The 13,553-nt window shown below is 48.0% G+C and overlaps 1 protein-coding gene across 11 annotated transcripts in view; it reads left to right on the forward strand.

The window, feature by feature from the left end:
- Positions 1-13,553, forward strand: part of CC2D2A (coiled-coil and C2 domain containing 2A) — a 133,916-nt gene that overhangs the window by 2,292 nt on the left and 118,071 nt on the right. For 9 of the 11 annotated variants that reach the window (XR_010409301.1, XM_064584295.1, XM_064584302.1 and 6 more), the window contains exons 2-4: positions 3,460-3,518; positions 5,706-5,789; positions 7,674-7,794. Coding sequence is in view for 10 of the 11 variants with exons in the window: in XM_064584295.1 (XP_064440365.1) it covers positions 3,480-3,518; positions 5,706-5,789; positions 7,674-7,794 (244 nt within the window). In the remaining variant the exon portion in view is untranslated. Of the gene's footprint in view, positions 1-3,459; positions 3,519-5,705; positions 5,790-6,163; positions 6,267-6,440; positions 6,582-7,673; positions 7,795-13,553 lie in introns of those variants that run through there. The other 2 variants (XM_064584301.1, XM_064584304.1) reach the window with 2 other exon arrangements.

A 13,553-nucleotide genomic window follows, 5' to 3' on the forward strand; every position in this document is an offset into this window, starting at 1 on the left:
AAAGTATCAGTACTTCCCTAGAAAAATGTCTTTGGGTTTCTGCACTAAGTTAAATAAATCATTGACCTAAAGTAGCCAAAGCCCTTTCTCACTGGGGCAATACTCTGCAATTTTCAATCGTACATATTTCCAGGATAGTGGACTAGCATAGACTAGTCACTAACATCATTACAAAAGCAGGAATAAACAGTGGGACAGAGAGGTAGAGTGGCATGGGGAGGCCTGTGGGATCAGCAAGTCTTGGGGTCGCATTCCAAATGTGACATTTAATCACTATAACCTTGGACAAATCGTGTAACCTGCCAGAGGCTAACCTCAGAGGAAGCCTTGGTCCCTCCCATGGGAACTGAGGCATGTACAACAGAGCTGTCGTAAGGTCTGGGGCTATAATACATCTAGAGATAGCACAAAGTGAGTCTGCAGTAAATCATGGCTCTTATTTTGATGATTCCAATAGGAATGCATTAACAAGTGCTCAATGCATTTGGTGATGACAAGCTGCATCTTAAAGTCGGGCAGTATTGATTTATCTTTTCTTAGGAACCACGCTCACGAAAAAATAAAATTTGATGTCATTTGATTTCCTGAGAAACTCATTCAAAGGTAATGATCAGGAAAGGATGAGGAGAAAAAAATCAACTCCGTTACATTTTTCATTTTTACATCTGTTTCTTTCATATCTAATTTTTTTTTTAATTTATTGAGAAAGAATCTTTCTTTCCTAAAATACGTCACAGTTCTTTTTTTTTCCAGCTCATAATTGCCGGAGTTGCTCACTAGAGAGCTTTCACGTCCGTTGGCATTTTGTTCTTATTCTCTGCCCTTCGTTCTGTCTGGATCACCTCCTCTGTCCTTTTATTTTCTGAGCTGCTGTGATCAGTTTCCTTCCGCCGTTTCTGGGAGGCTGTAAGGAGGTCTGGAGGGGAAACCACAGATTTTCAGATGCTTTGTGTCCCTGGAATATGCTAATTCCCCTTTAGGGTCAGGGCAACCTTGAACACCTCAGATGAGCTGCTTAAATGACAGGGTCCAGCTGAGATTCAGATCCCAGGATATTAGGAAGGGCTTATGATTCATCAGCCACAACTGTTCTCCCCGTGTCCTCCCATTTGATCTTCACGGCAGCCCCGAGAGGAGAATGAAGATTTAAAGGGGCTTCAGAAGGTGCCCACAGGAGACAGTCAATAAATAGTGATGCAGTCATTCGTTTGAAACTCATTTATTGAATGTCTGCTGTGTGCCATACTCTTAGACTCTGGGGGTAAACAATAAACAAATGTCCCTGCCCTCTTGTAGCTTATATTCTAATGGAAACGGGCAAACAATAACAAATAAATATGTAGAGAGGTGATAAATACTATGGAGAAAGAAATCCTTATAAGGCAGTCAGGGAGTTCCAGGAGGGTGAAGGAAGCAGGTTATCATTGTATTATGAGTGTTCTAGGAAGACTTCTCTGAAGGGTCTCTGTAGGGTCCTGAAGGAATTAAAAGAGACAGAGAGCTGTGCAGTTATCTTGGGCAAGAGAGTTCTAGACAGAGGGAACAGCAAATGCAAAGGCCCTGAGGCCAGAGGATTCGAGTGCAGATCATGTAGAGCCATGTAGGCAATTGAAAGGGTTTGGGATTTTACTCTGTTGAAAAAAAGGAAGTCGTTGGATTTTGAGTGGAGGAGGGACATGACTGCACTGGAATTTTAAACAATTCACACTCTTCAAAGAACAAACTGTAGGTGAGCCAAGTGGGAAACAGAGAAGTTAGGAGGGTCTTACAAGAGTTCATGTGGGAGACAAGGGTGCCTGACCAGGCTGATGACAGTGGAGGGCTTGGAGGTGGATTGAGGTGCTTAGAGGAGGTTGGATTCTCAATATAATTTGAAAGCATAGCTGACAAGATTTCTGTGGATTGCATGTAGTGTGTCATATGAGAGTCACAGAGGAGTCAAGGACTCCTTGTTTCTGGCCTAAGACAAATGAGTTCTGTATATGGCAACAAGGAAGGTTGCAGCACAAGCAGATTCGGGGGTGATGACATGGAGCTTCATCTGGGGCATGTTAGGCCAAGTGAGGGTATCCATCAGGCATCCAGATATTTGAGTCTGGAGCTCTAGGGAGGTGTGTGGGCCCAGGGTGTAAGTGTGGGGAGCAGCAGTGGACAGGCGGCTCTGAAAGCCAAAGGCAGGGTAAGACCACCATGAGATGAGTATGGGCAAAGCGGGAGCCCCCATGTGGTAATCGGGGAGGTGCAGGCAGATCAGAGCAGCCTCGGAGCCTGAGACGGGGGAGGAGGAATGCCAAGAAAGAACACCTCCCAGAGCCAAGTGAAGAAGCTCTTTCAAGAAAAAAGCAGATGATGGGTCACTTTCGTTACTAAATGCTTCTGAGGGTCAAATAAGATGAGCGCTGAGGATCTATCATTAGATGTGATGAAGCAGGGTCACTGGAGACCCCGACAAGAGCAGTTTGACGGAGTGCTCAGCCCAGCAAACCGATTCAGAAAGAGGATTTGAGAAGCTTTCCTGTAGAAGGTTGAAAAATTGAGCACTAGCTAGAAGAGAAGTGAAGTCCAGAGAAAGCCCTATAAAGAAGGGGCCAGGGGCGCCTGGGTAGCTCAGCTGGTTAAGTGTCTGCCTTCAGTTCAGGTCATGATCTCAGGGTCCTGGGATCAGGCCCCGCATTGGGCTCCCTGCTCAGTGGGGAGTCTGCTTCTCCTTCTCCCTCTGCCCCTCCCGCAACTCGTGCTCACGCACTCTCTCTCTCTCAAATAAATAAATAAAATCTTTTAAAAAAATAAATAAAAAAGAGGGGGCCAATTGAAGTACTTTGTTCAGAGAGGGAAATGAACCGATACAGCAGGAAGAAGTGATTATCCAGAGGAAAGGGGGAAATTGTCAGCTCAAGGTCCCAGAGGAGGGTATGTGATGGGGCCCGTTACACAGGCTGAGGTCCCAGCCTAGATGGGAGCAGGAATGGGCACAGTAGTGAGTGGAAGCAAAGTAGAGTGGGAAAGGGGCAGGGGGTGGGGGTAGCCCACTCTGGTGTCATCTCTCTGTTCAGTGAAATGAGAACCAAGGCCAAGGGGAGAGAGTGAGGAAGGGGTGGGAAGGTGGAGGTTTGAGTGGAGAGGAGAAGCTATGAATTGGTTGCCCACCAGGGTCCTCTGACTTCAAGGGCAGAACTCTTTCTCACTCCCACCTGCTGCACAGTGGCACCAGGTTCAAGGCTGGGCTCATTGCTGGGCTCATGGGGTCAGAAGGGTCTGGCATCCTTCCTTTTCCTCTGGGACTCATTTCCACCAATCTAGGCCTGCAAGCACATATTCCTTAGGAAGGAAACATCTACTCAGCTCCCACACTTCACTAACCATCGAGGTCAGCTTCATATTCATGGATAGTAAGAAAGATGTTTCACTGATTTTCAAAGGTCTGACTTCTTGGTTTTTTGTGTTTTTCCCCCTGTCCAGGAGCAGCCATCGCAGCTAAAATGAATCCCAAGGAAGAAAAAGTAAAAATAATTACAGAGGTAAGAGGCTGCTTAGATGTTCCCCTAAAGGTGTGTTTGTATGTGCAAAGATGCATGTCACACGTGTTTCTGAGTGAGGACGTTAGGTCAGCAACAAGCATTTTTGCACACCTGGTGCACCCAGAGGGTGCTGTCAGGCACACGGTGGGGACAGGGGCTGATGTGTAGGAAATGCATCCTTGCAGGCTCTCCAGGGGCGCACCTCTCTGTGAATGCTCTGAAGCTGCTTGGTCACCATTTCATGAATTCCAACACACAGCAGTCTTGAGTTACCACCTGCTGCTGAGTTAGCTCTGCAGAAGCACATTGATTAGTAGAGAAAGTCAGAGTGAAGGTAATAATCATAGATTATAACCACTAATAAAATCCTCTGTCTCAAGGAGTCCTGCAATTTCCAACCCATCGTGTACAAAACATCATTAAACACGATCTAGAACAGAGAAGGAAGACCATCTCCTGTTGGGAGACCGTAGACCTCTGAACAGAGGAGAAGCTACTGCTCAAGCCTAGCTTCTCTCCTGGCTCCAGGGCCCACTGACTTGAGACCACAGAGGCAGAAATGGAGAAGACAGGCTGTTTTCTATTGAGGACTTCTGAAGCCAGAAGGAACACATTACGCAGCTAACCCACAAGATACCCAATACTGACAAACCACATAAATCTACATCTGCTTATGCATTTATGCAACAAACATTTATTGTGCCTCTGGTCCTTGGGGATACAGCAGCAAACAAAACCCTGTGCCTTCGTGGAGTTTACATCCTACCTAATTTGTGGTCTACTACTAGACAGTTTTCCACTGGTAGAGAATCAAAATATTATTGGAAAGCAAAAACAAAAAAAAACCCAGATTTCTCACAAGTCTATTCTAAGCCAGTGAGAACTTAAACATGGATTAAGGGCCATATTTGCACACCTCAGTCTTATCAACATCCTATAATCTAAGTTGGCCAGCTCCTAAGATAAGAACACCCCCTACCTGGTGGCCCTGAACCATGAGGCCCGGTAAGAATGGGGCTCGCACCCAGAGGGTGAGTCGGGGAGATCAGGTCCCTTGGACAAAAGACAAGCCCAAGCTCTGCACATTCCCTGGTTGGGACCAGTTCCCTCTGCTAACCAAAGTTCTTGCCATCTCTAAGCTGTACAACCAAGGGCAGGGATGGGCAGTTGGAGGCTGGCTCAGCAAAGTGCATGACGTTTCTTTGAAATCTTAAATCATAGCATTAAAATCCATTCTTTGTGTTCCAAGTTTACTTCAGTATCAAAATAAAAAGGGGCGCCTGGGTGGCTCAGCTGGTTAAGCGTCTGCCTCGGGTCATGATCCCAGGGTCCTGGGATCGAGCCCCGCATCGGGCTCCCTGCTCAGCGGGGAACCTGCTTCTCCCTCTTCCTCTACTGCTCCCCCTGCTTGTGCTCTCTCCTTCTCTCTATCAAATAAATAAATAAAATCTTTGCTTAAAAAATCCCAGTTTCATTTTGAACACCTTTCTAATGAATTCAGTGTAACAGGGACAGGGTCCGGGTTTACCTTGCAACCTCATTTACACCCAGAGGTGCCTCTGCCCCCGTTTATAAAATTCTAGAATTGGAGAAGTTAAAACTTGAACACTCCAGAGCATTCAGCTCTAACATTTTATGACTAAAACTTTAGAAAGTGTAATACGGAAAAAGAAAACAAAGTTTGCCCTGTGAAAGAATTTCTGTGTTTTCAAAAAGACCCGCAAACATTTTCTTTAAATTGAAACCTCATGGCGATTGAACACGTATCTTCATTATTCTGGACTTCAGACTGAAGCTGGAGGTGCAGAGGACCGGCTGTCCTGGCAGATTCACTTGTCCTTGACCCTCATTAGATCATGCGTTTTGAGGCCAGGGAGTCTCCCCGGAAGCACAGTGGATGTTTTATGCACAAACAAGGATCTGGGCCAACGTCACCTCATTTACGACGTTTCCATTTGGATAGAAATTTTCGAGACCATGCTTATTCTGAGAAGAGTAGGAAGATGCTGGTGGCTGCTCAGACCGGGGCTACTATCCCTTCTCTCACACTCAACTTTCAGGGAGGGGGCAAGATGGCCATTTTAATGTTAATACCTAAAGTGCACCCTTCTTCCTCTCTTACTGGGCTTTGTTTCCCAACTGACACACAGACCGAGTGATGACTCATCCCTTTGCATTTTTTCAAAGGAGTTCATTGAAAATGATGAGGACGCAGGTGTGGGAAGACAGAAGAAGACCCCAAAGGTTGCAAGACAAAAAAGGAAGAAACGGGTAGGTGGGGCTAGGGACCACGTGTCTGTGCATCCAGCCCGATCCAAGGTGCTCCCACCTGCCAGGGACCACACCTCCTCCTGGGGGTGCCCCCTGGAAAAGGCAGGGATGCGGCTGGAAGGTGCGGGGTGTAGGACCTGTGTGGGGCCTCACAGGTGACCCCCACGGGGAGGTCCTGGTCAATACCCTGGGCGTTTTCCTTCTGAGGTTCCTCCCATCTCCTGAGAGAAGTCCAGACAAGAGGGAAGGCGGAGTCTCTTGACTGTTGTCCTCAAAGGCCATGAACTGAGGCTGGCGATAGATGGCAGTGCAGGACTACTAATCATGGGGAACTCCCCCTTTCTCCAATTTCAAAACCCAAATTCAGCTTCGGTCTAAATCAGAGGCCCACCCCCCCCACCCCCCAGCTCTCCTCCACTGGAGTGACCCTCCTTGGCTGGGAGCATCCATCCCCCTTGCAAGACCAGCCTTCTCAAGGTAAATAAATTCCCATGTTCAGGAGCCCCTGTTGTGGGAGAAGGGGAGGCAGGGAAGATCTTGCCGAGAGGCAATTTGCTTGGAATAATGGAGATGCCAGCAAGGCAGGGAAGGGAGACAGCGCCATTTTGAGCCAGGGCCACGTGATAGGGATGCCTGGAGAGGGTGGCCGGGAGGTGGGGAGGTGGGGAAGGCACTGGGGGAGCTGAAGTCAGGGAGAAGACCCCTCTCTCCACCCCCACCCTCCACCCCTCCCCAGCACACTCCGGCTGGGACAAGCTGGCCGAGGGGAGGCCTCTGCGTCTCCTGCAGCTGGTACGGAGCAACCCAGGGGAGGGCCAGGGCGTGGGAGGCGCTGCTGGCCACGTGGCCACGCAGGGAGCTTTAACCCCTTCCTAGAGGACCCCCCCCCCGCCCCCCGCCAGGCTCTGCAGCCAGGGCAGGGGACCCAGCACCGACAGAAAGAGTGCAAGTCCTTAGCTCAAGGGCCACAGGCACAGCGAGCAGAGGTGACAGGCTGGGGGGAGGGTGCACCCGGACAGGACAGGAGAAAGAGGCAGGGATGGGGAGGAGAGCTTAATACCAGGCACCGTCTCCGGCATCTAACCCATGAGGGAACCCAGACTGCAGACCACAGAGCAGGAGCAGTTTGGGGGGCGTTGCAAGAAATCCAGAGAACTGTTTCTTAACCCCAGCGGCACTTCAGAATGGAATTTGGGGGAGTGGTTTTTTTTGTTTTTTAAGTCAGTGCCTCAAATCCAGCCCAGGCCGTTCATTTAAATCACAATATCCACGCTTTGCACCTGGCCTGATACAAAGCAGCAAGCTTCTCTGTGAATGGGCTATTTTCACCTCCCGTCTTTTACAGACGGAGAAGGGAGGAAGCTAGGCAGTTAAGTAACTTGCTGCCCAAAGTCCCACAGTTCATCTGAGTTCAGAGGCAAGCCTTTTTCTGGCCCCAAAGGCCGTCGCTCAGCCTTGGCCTCCACTGCCACCTCTGCTCACCAGCTTCCCCTCCCCAGGGAGCAGGGGAAGAAACTGGAGGCTATTCTTTGCCCTGAATTATCCAGGGACACTTTGGCAGCTGTTTCCAGATGATTTGGAGTCAGGATCACATAGTTTGGCCATGACTTTCCCGCTTCTCTTTTCCACCCAATTTCTGCAGAGCTGTGCACCTTATATGTAAAAATAGTGGAAATATTTATTTTATTTGGGGATGCCTCGGTAATTTCGCAAGGACCCTCTTAGACAAACTCAGGGCTAGCACCCCTTTTCTGACACAGGTGACAGGTCACGGATATCTAGACCTGAATAGTATTAAGGTCTGTCCCCTCGCTGAGTGACCCACCTCATCCCCAGATAGAATCTGAGTCAACCAAGTAACAACCTCTGACCCTCTGCCCACAGCTGCCCACCACTGGCCCCGAGGAAATGGTGCCTGAAAATCTCCACTTCAACCAGCAGGGGCCTGTGCCAGAAGATTCTGACACTCGCCCCCTGAGCATGACGAGCCGTCGAGGTCCACGGAGTAAGTGTCCCTCCATTAATTATTAATTAATTGCCTACTGTGATCAGCACAGAGCCACATGGGGATTTTTAATGGGTATTATTTCTCATCCGTGGCTGTCACCCCTCCACCCACTTCACCCCAACTCTATGGATAATTTTGTTGGTTAGCATCTGTCTAGGAGACAAGACACATAGCTTCAGGACATGATTACATAGCCACATAAGTTTGGAAGTGTTACTTGAAATAGAAATAGTACAGGGCGCCTGGGTGGCTCAGTTGGTTAAGCGACTGCCTTCTGCTCAGGTCATGATCCTGGAGTCCCTGGATCGAGTCCCGCATCGGGCTCCCTGCTCGGCAGGGAGCCTGCTTCTCCCTCTGACCCTACCCCCTCTCATGTGCTCTCTGTCTCTCTCATTCTCTCTGTCTCAAATAAATAAATAAAATCTTTAAAAAAAAAAAAAAAAGAAATAGAAATAGTACAGATAATCAAATTTGTAGAAATTCGGGCGCCTGGGTGGCTCAGTCGTTAAGCGTCTGCCTTCGGCTCAGGTCATGATCCCAGGGTCCTGGGATCGAGTCCCACATCGGGTTCCCTGCTCGGCAGGAAGCCTGCTTCTCCCTCTCCCACTCCCCCTGCTTGTGTTCCTGCTCTCGCTATCTCTCTCTCTGTCAAATAAATAAATAAAAATCTTTAAAAATAAAAAACTTAAAAAAAAATTTTTGTAGAAATTCAAGGGTTAGGAAGCCACCCAAGCTCAAGAAGTGGGGCTTGAATGAGACGTTGCAAGACATGACGGAACTTGTGAGGGTCTCAATGGTCTTGGCCCTTGAAGACCCCTGCACTTACCACACACACACACCCCCCCACACACACACACACATGCACATTCTTCCCCCTTCCAAGAACCTCCACTACCAAGGACATCATTAACTAGCTGCTCAATTGTAGGGAAAAGGATTATCCCTTACTTGTTGCTTTTCGTGAAAAGTGGATTAGACAAGAGGAGAAGGTGTGGGATACTTTTCAGTTGTTAAGTAATCATTACACAATTGGTTACCCCGTTTCCCTGTAGCAGGGCTGGGGAATAAAATAAAGTAACTATTGGAAACCAGAGTGCTTTGGAAGCAAACTCATCTGAAGTCCAACCCTAAGAAAAATGTGGTTCCCATCTAAGAGCGATGATATCATAGGACTGTTACAAATTAGGAAAACAGAACCAAACTTGATCCCAGAGAGTCACTTTTCTTTCGAAATGCTCAAAATTACTCATTATTGAAGGTTACAACTTGTCATAGTTCAGGCTGCCACAACAAAATACCATAGCCTGGGTAGCTCAAACAGCAGACATCTACATCCTCATAATTCTGGCAGCTGGAAGTCCAAGCTCAGGGTGCCCGGGTGGTGGGTTTCCAGCAAGGCCTCTCTTCCTGCCTTATAGGTGGCTGCCATTTCCCTGTGTGTTCACTCGGGTGTCCAATAAGGACACGAATCCTATTTATCAGGGTCCCACTGCATAACTCCATTTAACCTCCATTACCTCCTCAGAGGCCCTCTCCAAATACGGTCCCATTAGGGGGTAGGGCTTCAACATATGAATTCTTCAGAGACACAATTCAGCCCATAGCACAACTATTGAATATTTAAGTAGTTATTTTTATATTTTTTATTTTTTTAAGATTTTATTTATTTATTTATGAATTGAGAGAGAGAGAACGCGCGCACTTGCATGAGGGGGTGTGGGGCAGAGGGAGAGAATCTCCAGCAGACTCCATGCCCAGTGCCGAGCTCAACGTGGGGCTTGATCCCACAACCCTGAGATCCTGACCTGAGCCAGAATCAAGAGTCGGATGCTCAACCCAATGAGCTACCCAGGTGCTCCATTTAGTAGTTATTTTTAAATCAAGGGGGAAAAAATGTCAGAGGGGTTGGCCAATAATAAGACTCTTTTTAAAGATTTTATTTATTTATTTATTTATTTGAGAGGGACACAGAGAGAGAGCATGAGTGGAGAGAGGGAGAAGCAGACTCCCCACTGAGCAAGGAGCCCAACACAGTACTCGATCCCAGGACCCCGAGATCATGACCTGAGCTGAAGGCAGACACTTAACCGACTGAGCCACCCAGGCTTTTATTAAAAAGTTGATTCATTCCTTAGTCCTAAAATGGGAAAATTACTATTTACTATCACCATGGGTGTGGTTGTGAGGATGAAATCAAAAAAGGCATGTAAGTACTTTAAATAGTACGCATTGTAACAAATAACTCAAATAGTACACACTAGTGTGTTACATAGATAACTGCAGAGTGACTCAGCTGTTCTCGAGCTAAGAGACTTTTGGACTTTGCATTAGTCCAAAAGTGAAAATTTTTTAAAGACACCCTTTATGATTTGGAGAAGAGGAGAACAATACAAAGCTAAGATTCGCCTGCCTGAACAAGGTCGTGACGAGCGGGTGTCTGGACCTCCCTGGGTAGAGCTAACGCTGTTGCTAGTTCAGCAGCACTGGTGGGCCAAGAGGTAAAGAAAACAGCCCGAGGAGTGAGCTGGGGGCACCTGGTGGGTAAGAAGCCTGGGGGGCCAGGCATGCGTCAAAAACGAGAGGTCAAGACCAGCAGAAAGCCAGCCATGGGGTCAAGATCGCAGGACAGATTTCATTCACGATGCCAACGCACAGTAGAGCAGGAGACAGACGAGGGACAAGGGTTGACAAGAGCCGTGAGAAGCACAGCAAGGGCTCTGGCTGAGGCAGGGCCTGGGGCACAGCAGAGGACAGAGGAGTGCAGGCTGGAGGGTGTGCAGGAGTCTCGAGTGAGCGTTGGGAGAAGAGGAATCCAGACAGACAGCTTGGAAACACACAAACGTGGGCAGAAAACCGTGTACCCTGAGCAAGGTAGAGGCAGCCAAGCCCGGGAAATCACACACCTCTGCCATTTGTTACAAGTATGGCACTGAGTCCAGCCCACCGTCAAGGGGAGGGACATCAGGCTTCCCCCTTTCAAGAGAGGTGTGTCTGTTGGAGAAATTTATGGACATATTTTTAAGCTGCCACATTCATCTTTCTTTAAAACTCTGTATATCGCTTTCCTACTGAGAAATCTGTGATGAGCATCACATAAAATCCACACTCCTTCTTTGTTCTGGGTCCCAAGACCCTATGTACTCTGGCCCCTTCTAGTGGTGTTTCCACTCCTCTCCCATCTATCCCCACCTACTTGACTGCTTGCCGACCTCTGAATGCCTCGTGACCGTTTGCGCATCCCAGGCTTTGGTGCCCATTCAAGGAAAGCTCTCCACCCACGTCTTCCGTACACTTGTGGCAGAAAGGCCAGGGAGTTGTAGCAGTGAAGACCGTGGTCTTTGGGGTCAGACGAGTGTGGGTACGAATCCCTACCTGTCCCTTTCTTATTTATGAAGAGTCGTCAGGGGAAGGCCTCTCCAGGCAGACCATGTTTGAGCAGAGGCTTGGAGGAATATGGGAGACCCCTGAGAAAAGTGCTCTTTTTTTTTTAAAGATTTGATTGATTGATTGATTGATTGATTTGAGAGAGAGAGCGCAAGTGGGGGAGGAGCAGAGGGAGAGGGAGAAGCAGGCTCCCCGCTGAACAGGGAGCCTGATGCGGGCCTCGATCCCAGGACACCGGGATCATGACCTGAGCTCCAGGCAGATGCTTAACCAACTGAGCCACCCAGGCACTCCTAGAAAAGAGCTCTTCATGCAGGAGTGTGCTCGGTATGGTTAAGGTACATACAGCAAGGAGGCCGGCGTGGTTGACAGAGTGAGCAAGGAGGAAAAATAGGAATTGAGACCAGAAGGGAGGAGCCTGCGGGCCCCTATACTTTCAGTCCAAATGCGATGAGGACCAAGGGAAGGTCTGCTCCGACTTAAGGCTGAAAGCTCTGGAAGGTGCGAGGACAGAACACAGAGACAGGCGAAGAGCCAGGGCGAAGCCCAAGTGGGTGGTGGTGGCGACTGGGACCAAGGTGGCAGTGGAAGAGGTAGAAAGAAGGGGTGGGACTCTATCTGGAAGATAGAAGCAACATGGTTTCTGGCTGAACTGAACAGGAGTTTTGAATGCAAGACGGATGATGTCAGCTCTGTAACTTGAGCAACTGGGAAAACCGAGTTGCCATTGACAGAGAAGGGGAGACGGCAGAAAGAATGGGTTTGGGGTAAAATCAGCAAAGGACTTGCAAAGTTTGAGATGCCTGCTGGATATCAAAGTGGAGATGGAGATCGGGGTCTGGAGGTCGGGGGAGGCCTTTGCTGACCATCTGTCTAAAAGAGCACTTTCCCACCTCCTCCCCTATTCTCTGTCCTACCTCCGGTTCTGTTTTCTTGTAGAGCATTTATCACCCCTGGTATGCTCCAGGCAACTGCTTGCTGACTGTCCCTGAGAGCAGGACTGAGTCTTCTCCATTCCCAGTGGACCCTAACCCCAGTGCCCAGAACAAAACTTGGGCCAGGAAAGGGGCTGTGACATTTGTTGGGACAATCTGCCCTGGGCATAACAGCCAAAGCCTCAGACAGAGCCCTGTCCTCTCAGATTTTGTAGTCTTATGGGAGAATCAGAGGATTGAGAAGGTGACAGTGATAAGAGAGTATCTTCCTCTCCATCCCCCACGTCCTTGCTCTGCTAGGCTGGAGGAACAGGGACTGGGGGCACAGGGCTCTATATGAGTTCAAGTGGGTTGGCTGCTCTTGGGAGAGAGGAGTTTTCAACCCTCAGGCACATTTTCTCCTTGACTCCTTTTATTATGTTTTCCAAGCAAAACAAGAAATACAAATTTATTTCCTCTGCTCACGACTCTTCAGCCCATTATTAAGGCTTTACTTGTCTGGTTATCAAAATAGCTTTTGATATTCTCAAAGGAAATCAAATGTCACCAAGGCAAGGGCCAAGGCCTTAAGATCCTAAATGTAACACCCTTTGGGGCTTCTGTTTTTCATTATGAAAATTCGAACATGCACAGAATTAAAATAAAATCCAGGGAACCAGGGAGCCTGTTTGGCTCAGTCAGTAGAGCATGAGACTCTTTATCTCAGGGTTGTGAGTTCAAGCTCCACGTTGGGTGTAGAGCTTACTTAAAAAAAAAAAAAAAAAAAAAATCCAGTGAACTTCATATGTCCAGCACCAGATTCAAGGATTAACAAGATTTTGCCGTGTTTGTTTTAAGTATCTTTTTTCTCTTTTTGTTTTTTTCGGGTTTTTTGTCTTTGCCAGTATATATACACTTTTTGTTTTTAATTATGGTGAAAAAAAACACATAGAATTTGCATCTTAATCTTTTTTTTTTACCCCCTTGGGGGAGAGAGAGAGAGCACATCCAACAACAGCACGTGTGTGTGTTTGTGTGGGTGCACGTGCACGCACACAAATCGGGGGAGGGGCAGAAAGGGAGGAAGAGAGAGAATCTTAAGCAGGCTCCGTGCCCAGTGCAAAGCCGGACGTGGGACTCGATCTCGTGACCCTCGGATCATGACCTGAGCCAAAATCAAGAGTCAGACCCTTAACTGACTAACCCACCCAAACACCCCAATCCATCTTAATCATTTTTAAATATACACTTCAGTAGAAGTAATTCTGTTCACAAAGTTGTGCAAGAGACCCCTGGAACTCTTTCTTCTTGCAAAACTGAAACTCTGTATCTATTAAACCCGAACTCCCCATTTCTCCTCCCTTTAGCCCTTGACAACCTCTATTCTCCTTTCTGTTGCAATGAATTTGACTATTTTTGGTACCCCATATAGTAAAATCAGACAGTGTTTGTCTTTGT

This window comes from Mirounga angustirostris, unplaced genomic scaffold, assembly GCF_029215605.1.
Source record: "Mirounga angustirostris isolate CCGP_5_RB_7025 unplaced genomic scaffold, mMirAng1.0.hap1 SCAF_2, whole genome shotgun sequence".
NCBI classification, from domain to species: Eukaryota; Metazoa; Chordata; class Mammalia; order Carnivora; family Phocidae; genus Mirounga; species Mirounga angustirostris.